This window comes from Plectropomus leopardus, chromosome 13 (assembly GCF_026936395.1).
Source record: "Plectropomus leopardus strain MGB_pleo_1.0 chromosome 13, ASM2693639v1, whole genome shotgun sequence".
NCBI lineage: Eukaryota > Metazoa > Chordata > Actinopteri > Perciformes > Serranidae > Plectropomus > Plectropomus leopardus.
Window position 1 is genome coordinate 17,158,269 of NC_142188.1, and position 21,358 is coordinate 17,179,626.

The 21,358-nt window shown below is 41.7% G+C and overlaps 1 protein-coding gene across 1 annotated transcript in view; it reads right to left on the reverse strand.

The window, feature by feature from the left end:
* The window catches only part of tet1 (tet methylcytosine dioxygenase 1), a 37,669-nt gene that overhangs the window by 3,351 nt on the left and 12,960 nt on the right, over nucleotides 1–21,358 (reverse strand). The window contains exons 3-11 of the mRNA XM_042501801.2: nucleotides 6,535–8,785; nucleotides 4,653–4,743; nucleotides 3,235–3,328; nucleotides 2,277–2,485; nucleotides 2,035–2,185; nucleotides 1,661–1,750; nucleotides 1,351–1,488; nucleotides 1,052–1,228; nucleotides 58–202 (exon numbers count right to left, since the gene is read on the reverse strand). Of these exons, the coding sequence (XP_042357735.2) occupies nucleotides 58–202; nucleotides 1,052–1,228; nucleotides 1,351–1,488; nucleotides 1,661–1,750; nucleotides 2,035–2,185; nucleotides 2,277–2,485; nucleotides 3,235–3,328; nucleotides 4,653–4,743; nucleotides 6,535–8,785 (3,346 nt within the window). The remainder of the gene's footprint in view (nucleotides 1–57; nucleotides 203–1,051; nucleotides 1,229–1,350; nucleotides 1,489–1,660; nucleotides 1,751–2,034; nucleotides 2,186–2,276; nucleotides 2,486–3,234; nucleotides 3,329–4,652; nucleotides 4,744–6,534; nucleotides 8,786–21,358) is intronic.

Here is a 21,358-nt window from a genome sequence, read left to right on the forward strand (position 1 = left end):
AATGTATTTCTTATTAAAACAGATTCACAACAATGATAATTGACTTTGATTTATTACCTTTGTTAGGGGTCTCAGTTTTCACTTTCCCAGGAGTGAGAGAGGTCAGGCCGAGTTTCTTCTCCTGTTTCTCTGCTTGAGCCTTCAGACGAGCTTCTTGCCTGATCTTACGGGCCGATTTCACCGGCTCAGCCAGTAGACGCACCTGATAAATACAAAAAAATCAATGATTTAAGTACATACTGTGCAGGAATTGTTGGTTACAGCTTGTAGGATGGAAAAGCCAATACTCCAGCAAGCTAACAAAGCTAACTGGCAGCACTTAACGTTAGCTGTACAACAAAAAACAGGCTAACTTTGTGTCGCTCCTTATCCTTCACTTCACTGCTCACCAGCAAATAGAAAGCCAGCCCCAGATTTTTTTAGATTATTTGTAGGTATTTTCTGCTTTATTGACAGGCAGGGGAGCAAGAAGAGATGGCATGTAGCAAAGGGCCCAGGCCGCTGCGGAGAGGACTCAGCTTCCATGGTATGCTCTCGATCAGGTGAGCTGCCAGGGCTCCCCACTACCTCTTAACAAAGTCCTGACCTCACCTGCACGCTGTGCCCAGGACCGTCCCAAACACAGCAAAATATGAGGATAATAAGATGATAAAGGCAAAGGGCAGGGTCTCTGCAGATAAATACTCTGTATATATTAAGGAAATGTATTCAGGAAAATGTAGAAAATGTCTCCAAAACTATATTTATAATTATATTCAAATAATTTTAAGGTCATTTTCGTGTTTTCTTTTTTACCTTTTGTTGTTGCTGTTGCTGTTACTTATTTTCAGGTAAATTTTTAAAACTAATTTTTGGGTCATGTCTTGTTAAGTTGCTTATTGCCTTCTCCCCATGTTTTTGGAAGAAACCAAACCAATTTGCTCAGGATTTAAAAGGTTAAAACCTGGTATTATAGTACCATAATAATAATAATAATAATAATAATAATAATAATAATAATAATAATAATAATAATAATAATAAAAGCAAATGCTGTTTTTTGTTCACTCACCTCTCGGGGAAAGGCAGACAGAACTTGCAGAGCTCCACTTCGGATCTTGGCCCACTGGCCCTCAACCTGACCAAATTCATCCCTGTCAGAGATCTTGTAAAGTGGCAGAACATGGAGCTGCTCGTCTTCTGGTATGTTACGCACTGCTCGGTTATCCTCCTTGGTTAAAGTGCAAACCTGACAAAGGACATCGACAAAACGCAAAGCTGTTTAACCAAACAGTTGCTCATGTCCAATCAATACCTTAAGAGGCAAACATGCAATATATAAGTATGGTGTCACACTCATAGCTTGCTCACCACAGTGCTGCCGTTGTTCATGTTGTGTGTATCCTTGTGAGCATGGGCACAAAAATCCACACAGGCTGTAACTCCAGAAAAAGGACGTCCCTCCCTCTCACCCAGCCGGCAGTCCCTGCCTGCCTGCTCATTTTCCACCTATGACAGGTGAAAAGTTTGGAGTTTGATTTGTGGTGAGGACATAAAAGATTTAAAGTAAGTAATTTAACAACAAAACGAAAAACAAATTCTCTGAAAATTACATTTGTAGTAGCCTTAGAGAGCTAGGGATCATCAGAGGTAAGAGTGGCAGCTGTTAAATGTTTCATACCTGGTTTTGGAAAGCCTCAGGAGCCAGTCTTTTGTAGAGTGGTGCGAGGTCAGTGGCGAGACTCTGAAGGTTGTTTTCTATCTTCTCCTCCTAAAAGTAACAGACAGATTTAGGAGTTTTAGCATGAACAACAGCTCATTTAAACAAAATACTGGCCTGACTGTCATAATCAACATAAGCCACTAGGAGGCAAACATTTGGCAAAGATTTCCACAACTGAGTCTGCAGAGATGGATCAAAATTTATCTGATATAACTGACACTGACTATACACAAAATATCATGTCATATCACAATAATGACAGGAGAGGCAAATAGGAGAGATTATAATCGATGATTTCCTCTCGGGTCTTTGGAAGATGACCACTCCCTCACCTCCTCCGGGTAGTCTCCAAGCAGGCGAAACTTGCGGGGCACTTTACTGCGAGCAAACTTGCAGCCATTGAAGTACATACTCCAGGAGCAGCCAAAGGAAAATGAAGCTCCGCAGGTGTCTGGGTCCAAACCCTGGCATGCACAGGTACGACTGTGGAGACGCAGTGGCAGGAGGAAGATAAAGAAACGAACTAAGTGGGAAAGAAAAGTTGTCACCGTAACACAAAGGTAGAGATACTCACTCTTCATTAAGGGCACAGCGACGGCTGGTGGGGGAGCCGTATTTAAAGAGAGTCTGAGTTAGCTCCTGATAGAGCTTGTCTGCCACGGGTCGAGGGATTCCCTCCCACGCCAGGATGAGGATAACCAACACGGCGGTGTCACAGTAGTGCCCCGGCCTCCGGCGGACCAAACACAGCAGCTTCTCCTCTTCACTGCCACGCCGGATCACCTGTCAGACGATTTTCACACAGAAAACGAGATGAACGACAGCACTGTAACACAGCAAAAATAAACCTTTTTGGGCAATATCACAAAATTATGTATCCCTTCAAGATAATGGGCTCGAAGTATTGTAACTGACCTGCCAAAGCAAAAGACTGGGCTTTAAGATAATAGTTTAACACTTTGAAACCTAAGCAAATTGACCTGATTTATTTCACATATTTGGGAGGAAGACAATGAGCAACTTAAACAGAAATGAGGGAAGAAATTGGTAAAAAGTACAAGAAAATAGCCTGAAAATTAGCAAAAAATTAAATAAAAACAAACACAATAACAAACAAAAAAGGAAAAGTAGAAAAAAAGGAAATGACCTTCTCAAAAGTTATAATAATTCCATCAAAAATAATTTTAATTATAGAATTCTGATTCTTTTAAAAATTGTTTTTGGGAAATTTTACCTCAGTTTAGGGCTTAAAGGTTTAAATACTTGTGAAAGGCTTCTGAAGTCAGCACAAGAAAAGTGATTTTGTTCCAGATTTCAAAGGGTTAAAGATGACCTTGATATATCTATGTTTAGGGATGAGATGGAAATCGTTTTTAGGTTTGTTAGGTTTTGGTATGGGTAAGAATCTGGGAGTGTCTTCCGTCTTTGCCCCTAAGTATACTGTAGCGGGAGCCATAAAAACGCTTCAATACACAGCAGATATATTCAGGACATTTAGGAAACTACCATGAACACAAACAGCAGCAACATACCCATTTAGCTATCGGACACCCCTGGGAGCTCTTTCCTTCTTTCCCAGTGTAAACAACAACTTCCACCCTCACTGCATTTCCTTTGGCACCATATCTGTAACACACACAAGAGAAACTATAAGTTTGTTCTTCTGAGAGCACATAGTACTTGCAACACATATTAGACAGTATAACATTGGTACCCACACCTGACGGCAACTGATACATAAGTCCAATCAAGGAGTAGCACAGACTGAAATGATTGGTTAACGTTAATTGTTTAGCTTTTTTGAACTGGGATTGTATGAAGTACTTATCCATAGTCAGTGTATTACATACAGTAGATGGCGGTCGGCACGCTCCCAGTTTGGAGAAGCAAGCAGGAGTACCGCCAAGCTGAGCAATGTACTGCTGAATACGGAGGTTAGCAGCAAAACGTATTTCAGCCCCATAAAAAAAGGCTCACAGGTGGGCCTTTTTATGGTGGTTAAACATATGTTAGACTGTTGCTTAGCCTCTGTGCCAGTACTCCTGTCCCACCAACCCACAAACAGCCCAACAACCACCATCTACTTTTGGTAATACGCTGACTAAGGATAAGTACATCATACAAACCCATTTCAAAAGATCCTGACTTTTCCTTCAATATACGCATAGAAACTAGGGGGGTGACAAATTTTTGGGGCTGATATTTGGAATTTTCCTCATTATCTGTATTGGTATTTTACTTAAATGATCCCTGATAAAATGAATTAATCAAAAAGTGCAAATAAAGGGTCAGCATGGGAGGAACTTTTACTTTGTAAAACCTCGAGGGGTATTTCCATTTATTCATTTTTATTAAAATTTTCATTTGACTTTATAAAAAAAAAGTTGCTTGAAACTTGCTGAATATCATGTTGAACATTTCAGTTTTGATTAAACATTTTCTAAAGGCATTTAAACACATCTTAATACTTCAAATTTAATTCCAAATATTGGTTATTGGTCTCATTGACTACTACTAATAATCAGTATCAGTCCTGAAAAAATAATATCTGTCAACCCCCAACAGAAAACCATATGGTCTTGTACAACATAAATACTCAAATTAAAAAGCACATTTGTCACTGAAAAGCTCGACTGCAGAATGACGTCTTTTCAGTTAAGAGTGGTTGTCGTCCAGTCTTTGATGGACCTCGAGATGTCTTAACCAGACTGTCATCTTGTTTTAAGGGCCCCTGGTCTCAGCCCTCAGGATTTCCTGTTTCAACATGTTGTGTGTGTCTGAGACAGAGGGTACATGTGTTGAGCTAGCTGAGCGACGCTTCCTTTTAATGACAGACTCTTTGGCTGTGACCCCACCCCATTCCACCAAGCCCAAGGTTGACTAGAAGACTCGCATGTTTGGCAAAAAATACACCCACAGACACATAGTGTAAACAGTGTAGTCGCTCTACCTGTTCTCCATCAGTTCCCTCACTGCAGCGACACTAGGTCCTGCCCCAAGGTGAGTGTAGTAAGGGCCTTCCTCCTTTTCAATGATCTGATCTGTGGGGAAAAAAACGATCTATTAGATATCATGGCAGCTTTACCAAATGTAGAACTGCGATGCTGGCATTTTTCTGAGAAAAACACAAACACCCTGTTTACAGACAACCTTGAAAGTCAGATTTACCCTATATGGAGTTCTGGAAACTCATAATTTAAACAATTTTAAAGTTTATGGAAAGAATGTACTGCTGTACTTTTTAATATTATTAGTAGTAATAGTATTTGTTCATATCTTCTGCTAGGGTTGGGGGTAATACACACACTTTTTTGTAAAATTGTTAATGTATATGTTCATGTGTTAAATTTATAGAAAGAAGGGGAAAAAAGAGAGAAAAAAACAACAAGAAAAGAAGTCAGATTAATGTGATATGCACAGGAGATGTAGCTGGATCGCAGTTCAGGGGCCAGCACCTTGGAAGTTCACATTTCAAGACCAAATACATCATAACGGTACAATAATCTCCACGAAGCATCCCAAAGCCTGCTCCAAATATGGCAGAGAAATGCGGCCTCCTTTTGCTTGAATTGGCCCTTGAATTAGGACACAGTCTGTGTGGGTGTGTGTGTATGTGTGTGAGAAACAGGAAGCATAAGTTTGAGGAATGCAGTGTTACTCGAAAGCAAACTTACAGCGTAGATTTAGTAACAAATTGGAATATATCCAATGTGATACCACTGCAGACACTACATACTGGTCTTTTGAACAAGACTAGGTTAAAAGCTAGTATATGGCTGGACTGTGTACTGGGCTTCCCAACCTTTCAGTCCCTTCAGGGACTTCTTTACTATCACTGAGTAAACTGATGACATGTTGAAGGGATATTTCATATTATATTAAATTCATAACAAAAACAGTATAGAACAACTGATACACTGTACAATTAACCCAAATGCCTGCTGCAGGACGTTTGTATTAGCAATTATGATGAATTTTGAGCAGATTATTTCCTATGAATATTGCATCAGAGATGAGTTTTCCTGATATTTGTTGAAATATTTTATTAGGTTCTATATACCTACAATCACAAATTCTTTCTTCAATCAATTTCTTTGAGAAAAGCCTTTTGCTTGGCCATCTTTTCTAATGCAGGATGAGAGTGAAGGCTCTGAATACAGCATGTGTTCACGATCTTGAACATTAATCTCAACTTAACAAAATAAGATTGCATTTAGTTATCTTTGCAGAAATTATTGAAATTCTGAGGTCTAGTGTCAAGTGTGTCATGAAGGCTTTAAGACCCCCTGGGAAGCTTTAGCGACCCACAGTGGGGTCGGGACCCCCTGGTTGGGACCCAGAGGTGTATGAAACACATTGTTGCTGTCCAGCCCAAAATGCATGTAGCCAAAATACAGGTTTAAATAGAAAACATTACACTAAACATTAGACACTAGAGAAGGGTTAGAGGGGAGCTGCTATGTCTGGAGCTGTTACCCACTGATTATTTAACTCGTCCTCCCTCTGCAGATCTGGTCAGACTTGGGATTAACGTCCCAGTGTGACTGGCAGAGACTGCGCTGCTTTCCGCTACTATCAGAGCCGAGCTGATGCCGATAGTTTGTCAATCGCTCTATTGCCACCGATTAACAAATGGAAAATTCTGCTAAATTCTTGGTCCAACACTAACATATAATATTAACCTCAACTGCAATGTAACACCATCAGTCACACTGACCAATGCTGCAACTTCATCACTCTGTTACTCACTCACCAACAAGCAGAGCTATGCATTTATAGGGCTGACCTCTCATGCTGCGGTCCAGCCAAAAATCTTGATAGCACCAACTCACCCACACATTGACAGGATGGAAGATCAGTCAGTTTTTTGGAAGGTGTGTTGAGCAAGTTCTTGGTAGGGGTATCCAGAAAACTCATAGGAGACTCCAGAAAGCCGTTGATGCTGTTCTTGGATGGGGTCGACTCTGCAGAGTTGCCCAGATCCCCATCAGTCGCTGTGGACAGGACAGTGACAGGTCCTGCCCTCTCTAGCTTGTAGTAGCCCTGCTGGCTCAGAGGGGGGGACTGCCGGGCCCCTGAGAAGCCATTAGCCAGACCGCGGTCACTAGTGGTGTGGCTGTGGAAAGCGGTGTTGGCTGGGCTGGTGTTAGGATCAGCACCCTGCTGCAGCCCACCACAGGGCTGCGCTACCTGAGATAACAAGTGCCTTTCACACTCCTGCCCCGGTCCTACAGCATGACCATTGTATTGATGGATTGGACCATTTGAAAGGGGCCACGGATGGTTTTCTTGAGTGTGGTTGATCCGTGTGTGAGTGCTGTAGTTTTGATTCTGCAGCCCAAAGAGGGCTGGATTGTGTGTGATACTGTGCTGGATGAGTTGCCTCCTTTCCTCCTGAGCCTCGGCCAAGTATCTCCTCAGGTCAATTTGAGCCTGAGGCAGAAACAGGTTCCTCTTGTGGTGAAGTCCTGATTTCCCCTGCGAATGATTCTTCTGACCTCTGCTCCTGTGGGCCGATTCTCCATTTGGCATGCGTTTTGAGAGGGGGGTCCTGCAGTTGACTCCCTCATTAGGTCCATCACTTTTCTTTTTCCTTGGCTTGGAAGGCATAGCTTTTGCTCTTTTCAGGGGGGGCTTTTTCTGACTGGAGGGCAGCTGGGAGTTGTAGTTGTATTTGATGGCTGACACAGGTGTTCCTTTAGGAGGGTTGTTCTCTGACTGCTGGTTGTGTCGGGACTGGATGATGAAGGCCAGGTCTGCAAGCTGAGCTGCCACCTCCTCTTCCTCTCTGTTTCTCCTTACTTTCCCAACAACCCTGTCTCTGTCCTCCCCATACAACCGCTCATGATCTTTTCTGTACTTCACGTCATTGGGATCTTTATAGTTGCATTCTGACTTGATGATGTGAGAACCAAAGCCCATCTCTGTCCTCCTGCAGGATGCTTTATCACTGTCAGAGCTGGCATCTAAGAGATCCTGCAGAGACAGCTTTGCGTTCGAACCCGACCCTCGGGAGCACTGGATGACGTTCCCATGTCTGGCCACAGGAGGGCGTATGACTGATGTTTGGTGCAGTGCTGAGCTGATGACTGACACTTTGTTGAAGCGGAGGGGTGCCATGGGTTTGGCTTCTTGCAGGGTTGTATTTGTGTTGGAGGTTGCAGTAGAAATGGGATGTTCACACTTACTTTCAGCTTTAATGGACCCTGGGGTGCTTTGAGGTATAGCTGCCAGTTGAGTCAAGGCCTCAATAGCAATAGCCTGATCAAAACTAAGATTTCTTCTCTCTGCCAAAGACTGCACGCTTGGTTGCAAGACACTTGGAGGAGGTTCACTTTTGATAGGCTGGGGAGTCCTTTGCAGGCTAACAGGAGAGCTTTTCTGACACAAACCATTCTTTAAGTCCTCTGGCTCTTTCTTGACAAAGTGCAAATCTGGTGGTTCTGTTTTGATGGAGCAGAGGATGGAGGAGCGTGAGCTGAAAAGTTTCTCCTCCAGTCCCTTCCTCTCTGTGACTGAGAGACAAACCACAGCCGCTAGCGTGGACAGCGGGTCTTCGCAAACCTCATCTTTATCACTCAGCTGCTCGGTGGCCTGTTCAGTGATCCACGTCCACGGCTCCTCCAGTTTGATCTTCTTTAGTGGGACTGACATGTTGTCTGGAGGAGCCTTGGGTCCATTCTCAGGGCAGTCTTTAGGGATTGCAGCTATTATAGTCCTTTGAGGCTCTGATGCAATCATAGTCCTTTTATATGCAGACTTCAGATCAGAGTGTGACCCAGTGGTCATATTAGCACCGTTAGGTTTTGTCAGGTTCTCAGCAGAACCATTCGGTAAAGTCAGCGAAGAGCATACGTGTTGGTGAAGTGCAATGCTGGTCAACTCCAGCCCGGGCTCTCTTTTAACAAGTGCCGGCCGTCCACCTTGGTCCGAGACCAGGTTGTGGGTGAGCGAGTGGGTGATGGGGGGAGATTGTGTATGAGGTATGTGGCCTTCCTCCCCCTCATCCTCCTCTGCTGCCGTGTGGGTGTCATCCATCTGTGCCTTGCCTTTGCCATTTACCGACCCACTTTCTGGAACCACCTGAGACAGAGAGAGAGAGAAACAAGAGGAGAGTGACTCAACAAGCTCTGGCAGTATACAGTGATTCAGCCTGTTCTAAACAGTCACGGCACACAGCACAACAGATTGCCTCCCAGCATGGCATGAGCATCTGCTGCAGCCACTATCGAGGCTGTGGAAAATATTATTGAATGTGAAAACAAAGAATCTGCTTTCTATAAATCTTGCTGAAACCAATCTGTAAACAGACCTAATAAAAAGTTAAACTGTGTTGTGTGTTCAAAGTCAAGGCTTCAATCAGGACTACATTCCTGCATGAGCAGTGGAGTGATGGGAGTGACGGACGGACCCACAGGTAGCCGGTGATTCATTATGATGACGTTACTGCCAGAGGGTCACTGAGGGCATGTGTTCAATGTGCATGTTGTGTTTGAGCCGGGTTTTATGGGTGTATTCCCTAACATGCATGCATGTGTATGCAAGCACACGTGATTATTAACACAGCAGCGCTGCCACATTAACCCCTGTGCATTGTTGAGTGAGTGATTAACCCACTCAAGGTCTTATCAAGACATGGTGCAGCCAGACTCTTTGGATAAGACCGATTCTGTGCTGCAACTATCCGAAGGTCCACAGTATTGACCTAATGATTGTCTTCAAGAGTCGTGTTGTAAACACACTAACATAGACTGTCTAAAAGGAATACTTCACCCACAAAAAGGCCATTTGCATATCAGTTACTCACTCTGTGTTGCAGTGAGTCTATGAATAAAACTTTGGTTTTCTCAGGTGCCTCTACAGTGAATGAAGAATCCAAAAGCGAGAAAACTGTTGATGAATTTAAATCACTGGGGTCCATGATTAAAAGAAGCATAACTATATCAAAAAAATCCAACTACTGGTTTACCGTTACCTCGATCAGTAGTTTGCATGTGTTATTGTGTGACTTTTGTTAATCTCAACTAATCTTTTTAAAAGCTAGAGTCACACAACAGTACAAACAAACTAACTGATCGAGGCAGCAGCAGATCAGCAGCTCCCGTGTTCAGCAAATCAGATTTACTGTTTTTATCAATGGAGTTTGGCTATGAAGAGGGCATTGATAAGTTTTACCTTTAGTTCAGTTCCCTGTCAGAAAGGGCTGTCTGTTTGTGAAGTACTGAGCATACAACTAGGTAAATGAGACTTGGATAGTACTGCACGAGTTGTGTGTGAGTTTGTAAAAAGGTGTTTTGATATTGTTTCGCTGTTTTTTGATTCTTTGTTCATGAATACAATGAAACACCGGGTAAGCGATGATATACAAATGGTCCTGGGGGGTGAAGTGCAGACAGACATAACCATAACTCCATAAACAGGAATACAATCAACTAATATGGGGAGAAATCAAGGTTAAGGCAATTTTATCAAGGCTTTGAGGATGGTCTTTCTGCTAGAAAATTATGGATTACTAGTTCTATTTTTTAGAAAGTGAAAGGACAAAAATGCAAACCATTTCTAATTTTAAAAAAATCTAGTTTAAACAAGGTGTTTCTGAACTGAATCTGTAAAAGCCTTCTTTATTTTTCATCCTCTTGAGTGGGCATATGATGAACTGAAGTCAAGTAAAGCTGCTCCTTATTTTAGGATTTAACCCCGCATCACATTAAGTACTAAACCCTTCAGCAATGGAAGACTGATTAAAAATGTTGCAGCGTGACAAAGTAAAAAAAAAAACTGCATCATGTGCCAAGACTCAGCTGACAAAAAGGCCTTAAACTCATTGCAGGAGCGGAAAGATATGTGTGCATTACTGTGAGCTGTGTGTATTGTATGTTTGTGTGTGTGAGGCGGCCCATTTCCCCTCTAATGAACTAGCGCAACTGCAGGGTAGCAGCAGATCCGCTTTTTATCACTGTTTACCTGGCATAAACACCCATTAAACTCCATCACTGCCTCTGTTAAAATGCATTTTACAGCAGGAGATGTACACTCCAAGCTGACAGATCAAGAGTGAGCAGCACTTCAATATAAACCAGACTCCTGTGAACCCACAGACCAAATAGAAAACACTTTTTCAGTTGCATGTGCTATTCAACTTTTTTCTCTCTATTTTCATCAGATATGGGGGCTAGGGTTGTTCTGAGACATCCTGGATAAAATGGCAACAGTGTGTTTGGCTTTCAAGCGTGTACAGTGAAAACAGAGTTGAGCCTTGTGACATCCCACATGTGATGGCTGCTGAGCGAGGGCATGACCTGTCATTCGTGAGGAGTAAGGCACTGAAAATAAGAGATGAAGTCAGTCTTTCAGAGCTAAATGCATTCAATTAAAGATGGAAAATAAAAGGTGTCAAAGGCAGAGCTGAGGTCTAAGAGGATTAATACGGAGCAATCTCCTGCATTGGGAGTTCAAAGAGTGTTGCTGGTAGCCTGGAGGAGCTCTGTTGCTGTGCGCCGTCAGAGAGAAGTATTGGTTAAATCTACTTCTCAAAATCCATTATTAAGAATGGGGATTGGCATGCAATCTTTTTAGTTTTATTACATATCATATAATCATTTTTTATGCTGTACTGTATTTCTAATACAGATTTGACACCTAAGAAGGTGCTATGCAAATTTTGTTGCATATAGTGTTTTAATACAGATATAGTCCCAAAATGAAAAGCAAGATTTTTTAGTCAAGAAATGAGAGTGAAGATTGCAGAAATGTGGTATGTGTTCAAGCTGTTATGACAGTAGAAGCCAATGTTATTGGAAATTGGAATTGCCAAAAAAATCCATGAAACATGTTGTGTTAGACGGAAGACCTTGTTCTTGAATTGTGTGGGACTGGCACTGGTAAACCTCTGTGTTTACCAATGATGGCTGAGATAGCTGAAAATGTTTGTCATATTTAACTTCACTGAAGCTGTGCTAGAAATATGTCACCATGGCACCGCTCTGTGCATGTTCTTAGCCAGTTATCTGCAGGAATGCAAGGCACACTGCCAAAAGCTGTTTATCATAACAATGTTAAAGAGGTCCAAGGGGATTTAAAGTAAAAAAATCTCAAAGATAGTAATTTAAATATTTCTCTGTTAAGTCACTATCTATCGCAGAAAAAAGGCCTACGGGCCACTGATAAAAGTAATACAATATTTATGTATTTACAGTATTATGACTACAGTGTTAAGGGTAACATTTGTGGAAAAATGCAATTTACTGCTAATGCAAACCAAATATTTTCCTGCTGCTGCAGCTTCACATTTGTTGTTGAAGCACCAGTTGACTTTTATTTTGAAGTAGTCACAGGAAATGCAAACTGTCTCTTCAAAAAAAGATGGTCATTTCTGGCATTTGTTGACAGCAGAACAGTTAATAATTTTGCAGGAGGTTATCTTATTATTAACAGTCAGGAACAGCCACAGTGAGCTTTGAGATGACAAACTGCAGGCGACATGCTGCACACCTCTAATTTAGCGAGGTAACCAACTTCAATCATTCTCACTCACTCAGGGTCAAATTTTGGAGAAAGGCACAACGTACCTTTATAACTACAAATCATATTCCAGACATAAGGGAAAACGCTTGTTTGTTATTACAGACCCTGGAAAAAAATCCTATTATCTTTTTTATTTTTCAGTCAAAATGAAATCAGAAAACTACCATTTCCACTTAAATCATGACTCATATTACAATTGCAATATCTATCAAAATAAACACAACATATTTTTTTTATGTATGCGCTCTACCGCTGACTCATGCGTGTGAAGTGTAGACTCAGATCACAGTTGCTCACAGAAAGATTGAAAAATCCCAATTATTGTCTGACTTTGTTATTAAAACAACAATGATTTGTTTTGGTGCCCAAATACTCTGTGACCTTTTGTATTAAACTGCATTTGCAGTTACCGCCTGTAACTACATGTGTCATGAAATCAACCAGAAGTGAAATCTCCTGATTTAACTTTCAGTAGAAGTTGAACTGTTGTTTGACAATGCAAGAAAGAGTTGCAGTGACCATAGAGCTGTTACTATGCAGGATTTTCTAAATCCCAAGTATAGATCCATACAGAATTAATCCCTCTTAATCGTTGCTTGTGATCCACTTGAAGTATGTGGTGGTGTATTTTTCTGCCAAGACTCTGCCATCTACCTGATTTTTCTTATATCCTTTTTTTTTCTGTGTTCGGGACATTTATGGGCGTGTATCCCCTCAGCACTCAGGTCAGGTTAGGGCTTACGTAGTGCTGAAAAAGCGCAACTATAGTGAAGAAACGAAAGTTACTTTCACTTTTGCTGGTGAGTGTGTTTACAAACAGTAACCAGATATCCTGCTTAGTATACTTTTTAGAAAATGTTGATATTGGACATGATCAGTGTGGTTGAGCCGATTTATAACCAAGTCTTTCCACTGATGTGGTATTCCTGATCCCTTTCTAATCCTTTGCGCTTTCTCCCCAGTCCACTGCACTCACTGTGGCTGTCAGGACCATGCTGTACTACTAGAACCACGCTGCTGATGCAACAGATAGCTGGAGCTCAGGCTGAGGCAATACTGAAGCTGCCGATGCAACGGGGTGAGATATTCAGTCCACACAGCATGTGGAAATGGGCCACCGCGACGTTCAAATGAGCGAGTGTGAGGGAGAGTGAAAAAGATTGGAAGCGGGGAGAGGGAGAGAGGGGGGAAAAGGCAGTGTGTCTGTCACAATAAACTGCTTTCAATGACAAAGCAGCTCTGGCCAGCTTCCAGCACTGCACCAGACACACGCGTGTCTCCATGCATGTGTATGCGTGTGCATCCATTTGTGCATCCAAGTGCTCAGGATCCGAAGCTGACATCAAAGTACGGCCCCCTGCTTTTAATTATGTTACATTTAGCCTTGTGATAACAAAACAGCCTAACGCAGGATGTAAATGCAGAGTCATGTGCACTCATTTAGCTGCCGGCTCTCTGGAGAGAGCTGGGTCTGTGATGCATTCAGGGCTGTGTCTTTGTGTTGTGCTTGTTGTGTCTGCCTCAGGGTGTCTAAAGTCACTCACAAGGTGCTGTACTGTTTTAAATGCAAACACAGTCTTCATCTTTTGGGTTAGACAAACACGTACGCAACTGCTGCGCCTGTCAAAGCTTTGAAAATCAACAAATCATACGTATGAGTAACTACAAACACGTTCAGAGACCTAACCTAGCAACAGAAGTGTAACCGTCACTTGAATCCCCCTTGAAACCCCTTCTCTCTCTCTCTCTCTCTCTCTCTGGGTCTCCAAGGAAGTTCAAAGGAGCAGCTATTCTTCTCTTGACAACACAGCCATACAAACACACTCGCATATACAAGTAAACTTGTTTCCTCCAACAAATAAGAGTGCTCTGAATTCATGAAATACATTTTGAGTAATTTTCAGCTCTTTTTCACTTTGCTGTTGTGCAGAAATCACACACAATTGGAATCTTCACCTCACAGCGCTCTTATAAACAATACACAGAAAAAGCATGCTTCCTTCCTGGCTGAGTGTAAGTAGTGGTTTGTGTGTGTGTTTCTCTGCACACGTGTGAATTTCCCTCATTCATTGAGTGAGCGTTTCCTGCCTGTGCTGAGCTCAATGTCACGTAGTTTGCACACTAAACATTAAAAAGAGACAAACAAGGCCTCATAACTGGCAATAAACCTCATGAACTTGAACAAACTGCCTCCCGATTTAAATTAGAGCTTAATTAACTGTTAAATTACTCAGATTAAGACAACATCAGCAACAGAAGCACCTTTACTACAAACCGCACAATAATAATACCATTACTACTGCAGCCAAACAAGAGGAGCCTGCCAAATTACAAGTTACGACCCACTGCTTACAACCACTCAGAAAACAGCAGGTGCAGAAATATGGCTGTCCAAACCACTGCAAGAGAAAAAAGGGGAAGCAAAGAGGCTCTTCATACAGTATAAAGACATGCAGTGAGGACAGAGAAAAGGGGCGTCTGTCACTGTGGAAACTGACCTCTTTATTGCTGACTTTGTTGTCACATCCTTTAAACACACCTGGAAGAGACAAGCCAAACACTCACACACAGAAGCCCAGGTCCTCAGTGGAACAATAACAACACCAGCTTCCAAATAAAGCGCTCCAATCAGCTAAATCCAGGGTGGCAGAGAGAGGAGGACAACCTCTAGACACTCCACTGTAGCTGACCCATCTGCAGCAAGACAATAGACCCCGGGGTGAGCACTCCGGCTGCCTTTACCTTGTCTGTCCTCGGAGGAAGCCCCTCCGGTTTAGGCAGCATATCCCTAAAAGGTATTGGTGGCCATCTTGCTTTGCCTTCCTTCAGCCTCAAAAGAAAACGCTGGCTACAGTAGCCGTGAGCAGGGCAAGCTCCTGGGTGTCATGACTAGGGCGACTGTGAGCCGCTGTAGCAAAGTGCTGCAACAGCAGACGCACACACACCCGCCGCACACACACAGACATATAGACACGCACACACATACGGGATGCCTTTCGGAGACGCAGACAGAGCCTCATCAGCCAATGGCGTGAGGACCTTAGCGGCTTGTAAATTATCTTCCATGCCTAGACTCTCCTAAACAAAGGATCCCCTATGTGGGCTTTTTACTCCAGCCCTACACACAGGGATCGGTGGCAAGCTGTGGAACAGACACCGCACACATGCTGGATCTGGATCACAGGAAAACAACTCCATCACGGCTGAGATATTAACCCCTGAAGCCTTCATCACTGCTCTTGGGCTCTTTGTGATTTTCACTGAATTCTTCCTCCCACTGCTCACACAATTAATTCATCAATTGATGAGTCGACTAATGGGCAGAAAAATTGAAATGGCAAACCATAAAAATGATCTATTCCCTTTTTAAAAAAAAAATTTGAATATAATCTGATGAAAAATTGACTCATTTCTTAAAGGAGCAGAGTGAAAGATTTAGGGGGATTTTGTGGTGTCTCACGGTGAGGATTGCAGATTCCAACCAGCTGAAACTAAAAGGTTAGGATTTCCAATGGGTTTATTGTTCATAAGTGTTTTCCCAGGCGCTGAATCATCCGAAGAGATCTCCTCCTCTCATAAACAGACCAGGTGATAAAAAAAACGGTAAAAACACAGAATCAAGCAGTTTAAAGTTACAAATCATTGTTTCTCAGATGCTGTTTGACAGAGACGGGTCCACTGGCTCAGCACCTGCTTAGGTGTATTCACCTTAAGATCCAGATGTTCAGGATCATCAAATTATCCACAGAGGTCTCTTTCTCTCCCAGACATATGAAGTGATTTAAACAGGTAAAACACTGAATAAAGCAGTTTCACTTGTCAAAACTTCTTTTTTTTTCTCCAAAGCTCTTTTGCCGAGGGGCTGTGAATTACAGTAGCTGAAACAAAAACACGAGTCGCCCTATCTAGAGCCAGTGTTTGTTTTGTCTTTGGACTACTGTAGAAACATGGCGGTGCAACATGGCGGCCTCCGTGGATGAGGATCTACTCTCTATGTAAATATAAACTGCTCATTTTAAGGTAACAAATAAACAACAGTTCTTATTTCTAGGTGATCATGTACCAAAGAAAACATCTTTATTATATTATATTCAATTTCTGCCAATAAATCTCCCTAAATCGTGCACACTGGATCTTTAATATCAAGAAAAAATGTCAAACATTTGCTGCTCCAGTCTTATCACATGCTTCTTTTGCCTTCTTTATATGAATGTAAACGGCATATCTTTGGGTTTCAGGCTGTTGGTCGGATAAAATTAACAGTTTAAAGACTTAGTGGGCATGTGGGAAATGTTGAGGATCAGTATTTAGCATTTTCTGACATTTTATAGATAAAACAATTTGTCAGCTAATTTAAAAAAATCATTTTAAAATGAATTTTTCATGGAAATAAGGTTACTGGTTTCTGTTATTTAAACATACACTTATGGCTAAAGGATGGTCATTTGGACCCTTTGATCTGCAGAGAAAAGCTGAAAATTGTGTTCAAATTCTCATGAGTAACTGTCTTAAGCAGCATCACATGACACTGGCAGGTTTGCAAATAGAAGCACGTGCTTGTGTGTACGTCTCCCTTCGGCTCAAACTACTGCCCCATTTATAAGCCACAGACACACACAGTTCGAAGCATGTTTTATCATGCAATGCCATTTTAACGGCTACAAACAGCGGTGTCCGTGTGGCAGCATGATTTTCTGCAGCATGTCCTAATTCCCACATGATCTAAAGACTATGTGCAGGAAAGAGGATGTTCACAGCATCCATACCGTCTCAGCAGCCCTTCCCCTCATTCTCTCTCATACACCCCCAAAGCCATTTTCTCTTTCTCAACAATTCCCCCAGGAAAAGCTGTGGCTGGTTAGAGAAAAAACAAGCAGAAGACAAAGAGAGAAAAATGTTATGAAAGAGTAAAGCACTCCCCCTTTAAAGGCAACCATGTAGCCAAGACGCTGAGGTCAAACCAGGACAAGGAAACATGAAGGCAGCGCGAGCCAGTGCCTGTCGGTAACACTCTGGGAGCCAACCTCACCCGTGTGTTTGATTGTAGAAGCAGAGAGCGTGCAGCTTAATCCAGACACAACAATGAAAACTATATCGGTGCAGTGTCCATGCAATTAACATGCAAATATTAAGTTAAAAAAAATTAAATAATGCACCAGCATGTCATGGTCGAGAATGAAGTCATTATTGAGGGGTTTAGCAGTGTCACAATCTGAAGAGGTTTTTGTAAGCATGTTACACCCAATTGGCCTGGATTATAGTGAAGATAACACATAATCAAATGTGTTTATAAAAGCGATAGGTTGACAACACTACCACATGTAACTGCTTATATATGAACATTTAACATTTCACTGACTAGTCTTAAACACTGCGGTGCAAATTTTAAACATTTGTTTTTATCACACAGCAGAGCTCAACAGTCAGTCAGGCAGTTAGATGCTTTAACTTATCATAGTCAAACTCCTGCATGCTGTGGCTTCATGCATATGAGGTCTCACGGCAAACATTTTCAAAGCCAGTGCTTTGGAACAATGCCAGACAGTTAATGTATTTTATTTATTTATGGTGATGGCTGCTGGCTGCAGTTGTTTTTCCTCTCATTATTTTGATTTATTATGCAGAACGGTTAACAAACAGGATATGTTCAGATGTCATATCCTCTGCTAAGTGTCCGCAGGTAGCTGATCATTGTGTACATTTATGAGGGCACAATTAGCATCAATCATTCAACTTAAGTCGTTTCCCCCCCCAACTGTAATAATGACAGGTTCCCTGACGGTAAAACAAACACAAATGTAGACTAAACACTTGAAATATACACAAGGCATGTCTGTGGTGTGCTGGAGTAAGCTAAGTCCCCACAAATAATATTTCCCATGCACTTTCAGTAACAGAAAACCTCAGTCCACATTACCACAACATATTATCAGCTATTTTAATCACAATGTGGATCAGTTTCTGCAGACTGAGAATCTTAGAATTCGCATAGCCTACCCATATGGACATACGGAAGCTTTTAGAGAAGTTTGACTCTGAACTGGACATAATAAACTTGCATGGACACTTGCAAAATCAAAGTGTATGCACATGAGAGCATTTCACCATCCTATACCTGCCAAAAATATGCATAATTCAGTATTTCACCCCTATAACTCGAGAACAATTTCCTGACTTACAGTAATGGATGTACTGGACCCACCATACATCTGGACACGTTTATAATGGTGAATAGTTTATGACATTTTTCATGCCTACCAAATTGGGCAAGGCCATATCTGAGTTCAACAAGACATTTTCAGATTCTCTGTGGCGGTTACGGCTGAGCTCTCCTCTGAATGGGAATGTCTTGGGTCGTCGGACAGGTTTAACATTTGTGTCAAAGTTTGCAAACTACTAGACCGTCAAACAGGTTTCACCACCTTAAACAATGAAGCAAGCTTGAAGATGCACACCTACCAACTGCTACCATTTAACTGCCATGTGCTGCTGAAGAGTGCCAGACAATATGATAGTATGGACTTTACACTAAATCTTAAACCATACAATTCAGCAGCTAGATGAAATTAAATTATACATATAAAAATTGACTTCTTTATGGTATGGTCTGTAAAGAAAAGAGAACAGAAACATTCTTTGGTTTTACCTCTGGCTGTGACATTAGTTTAAACAACAACCCTCAACTCAACTCAACTCAACTCAACTCAACTCAACCTTTTGGCTCTGCTTCTCTAATATGACTAATACTAAGACAAGTATTAAAATGCAGATAAACTATTTTGTTAATCCACAATGCTAAACTACCTTTATGACATTATAATGTTTAAAAACATGCACATCATACTGTAGTTCATGTCTTAGTATAAAAATTTAGAGTTTAAAGATATACTCTGCAGGATTTTTCTCAAAAAAAAAAAACCCATCACATTCTCCCTGCCACTTTGTCAGTGGACCTACATGTCTATCTATGACGTTCTAGGTACCCTTCTAGGATCAGTTTTGTATGCAAATGCATGTTGTGTCAATTTACACTTGTTACATACACAGTGTCATTTCAAAACAAATTTCCATTTTCACAGAAAATGTTCAGTTTCCACTAGTTCAATGTATACAGTCTCCTTTCAAAATAAACTTTAACTTTCAACGTTTTTACGTTTACTTCCTTAAGTTTAGGTAAGCAAAATACATGGTCAAGTTTAGGAAAAAATCCCATCATGGTTTGCCTTACAAATAACAAATGTAATGTAACATCACTTGACATACGTCACATGACATACGTTGCTAGCATAAGATGCTACACCACTAGCACACAACGCTTTGATTAGAGTAACTTCATTGACTTTTGGTTTCACATCAGAAATTGACAGCCATATCCTGGATAAAAGACCAGCATTTGTTTGACCCATCCACCTCCCCTCTCTCCATCCCTGTGCAGACTGTTTGCTCTCTATTCTACAGCAGATGCTCAGAGTGTCAAAACACGCAGCTTCCCAGTGCGTCTCATACCACCGCTAAAGGGTGTCTCGGTATCTGTTGCTGAGGGCTACTGGCCAGGTGTGAAACTGGGTTGCAAAAGCATTATATAGACTCATACACAAGTAATCCCACAGTCATCACTTGAACCACGAGAAGTGCGTGACTGTGCATTCATTTTTAAGAGATTCTGGCCTCAGCCTATGTTTTCTTATTTTCATCTGATTTTCACATTTATTTCATTAAGACTTTGTCAAAAAGGTAGAGACTAGGTACCAAACGCTAAGAAGCATGCATCCAATAGAAAGAAAAGACAGACAGCACTGGAAAAAAACAAACAAACAAAACAAAAAAAACAACAACCAACCAACCAACAACTTCTGCACAGTAAACCTTTAATGTTCCTCTCTGGTTCTCTGCCTTCATAACAGTCCTCCTCCTGCAGCCACTCCATTCCTGCATCCGAAAATACTCCACAACTACAAACAACATTGCACCGCACCCTTAATTTTCAGCTCTTTAAGTGTCCCATATGTTTTTTTTCCCTTTAACGAGCTACCCAGCTCTCGTTAGGAACAAGTAGTCGGGACATTAATCACCTTAAGCTACAGTGCACGAGCAAGCGAGGTAAAAAAGTTGTTCTGCACCGTGGTCGTAAACTGTCGTTGACACATCTGGAGGCTGACCCACTGGACACTAGCCCAGTGATGGAGCTGTGCCAAGTGCAATTGTTGCCAATAGTTGTCATTACTGCCATTGCTATTGACGCTGATGTAAATTTGTCTCTCATTTGCATGAAAAACATACAGATCTTCGATGAAGGGCAGTAATTTCAAGTCGTTTCCCCCTCTTTTTCTCCTTTATTTGAGTTAAGACTATAACCTTCAGTAAAGATAACAGTGGTAATAGAGGTAAAAACCACAAGACAATGGGAAAACATTACTCTGTGCTTGGACTTGTCCCCATGCTGCTCATCTAGTTCACTCATGCACAACTTCTCACACAATCACACAGACTCAAACACCTATTTGCACAGGTCAAAGCCCAAAAAACCAACACACAGACACACACAAACGTTTTGAGACTAAGAATAAGCAGCTCTAATCTATATGCAAACACCGACATTAGCATTTGGATCCTCTGAAGCCAAACTAAAGCAGTTTGAAAGCCGATTTTCCTTGAAGAAAACCTTGAAACCATAAAGTCAGTGTTACCTGAGAGGAGGCAGCAGTATGGCTCACATTCAGCAGACCCCAGAGGCCGCTCACAGATCACACAATCACCTTTTCCAAAAGAACATCTGTGCACTCAAGACTTTGACTAAATGTCTGCACTATAGCTTTCTGCACTCTCTTCCACATGCTCTCCGCATCCTCAGCCAACACACACAGATACCAATGCATGTTTGTAGCTCTCACACTTCCTGTATGGATAGTTTGAAGCCCATGGGTGAGGCTATTTTAAGGACACAATGGATTCACATTCAAAATTCCATTTAACACACATAAACACAGAGTGTGTTATGTAACATACTACAGTCCTGCTTTTGGAAGGAAATGTGCACCATTCAATACCACACCCTAAACCCACATGGACTCAATTTAAGGGCTGACAGTGGTTGGTCAGCATGAGAGGACGGCAGGTCACTCCAAATCTCAC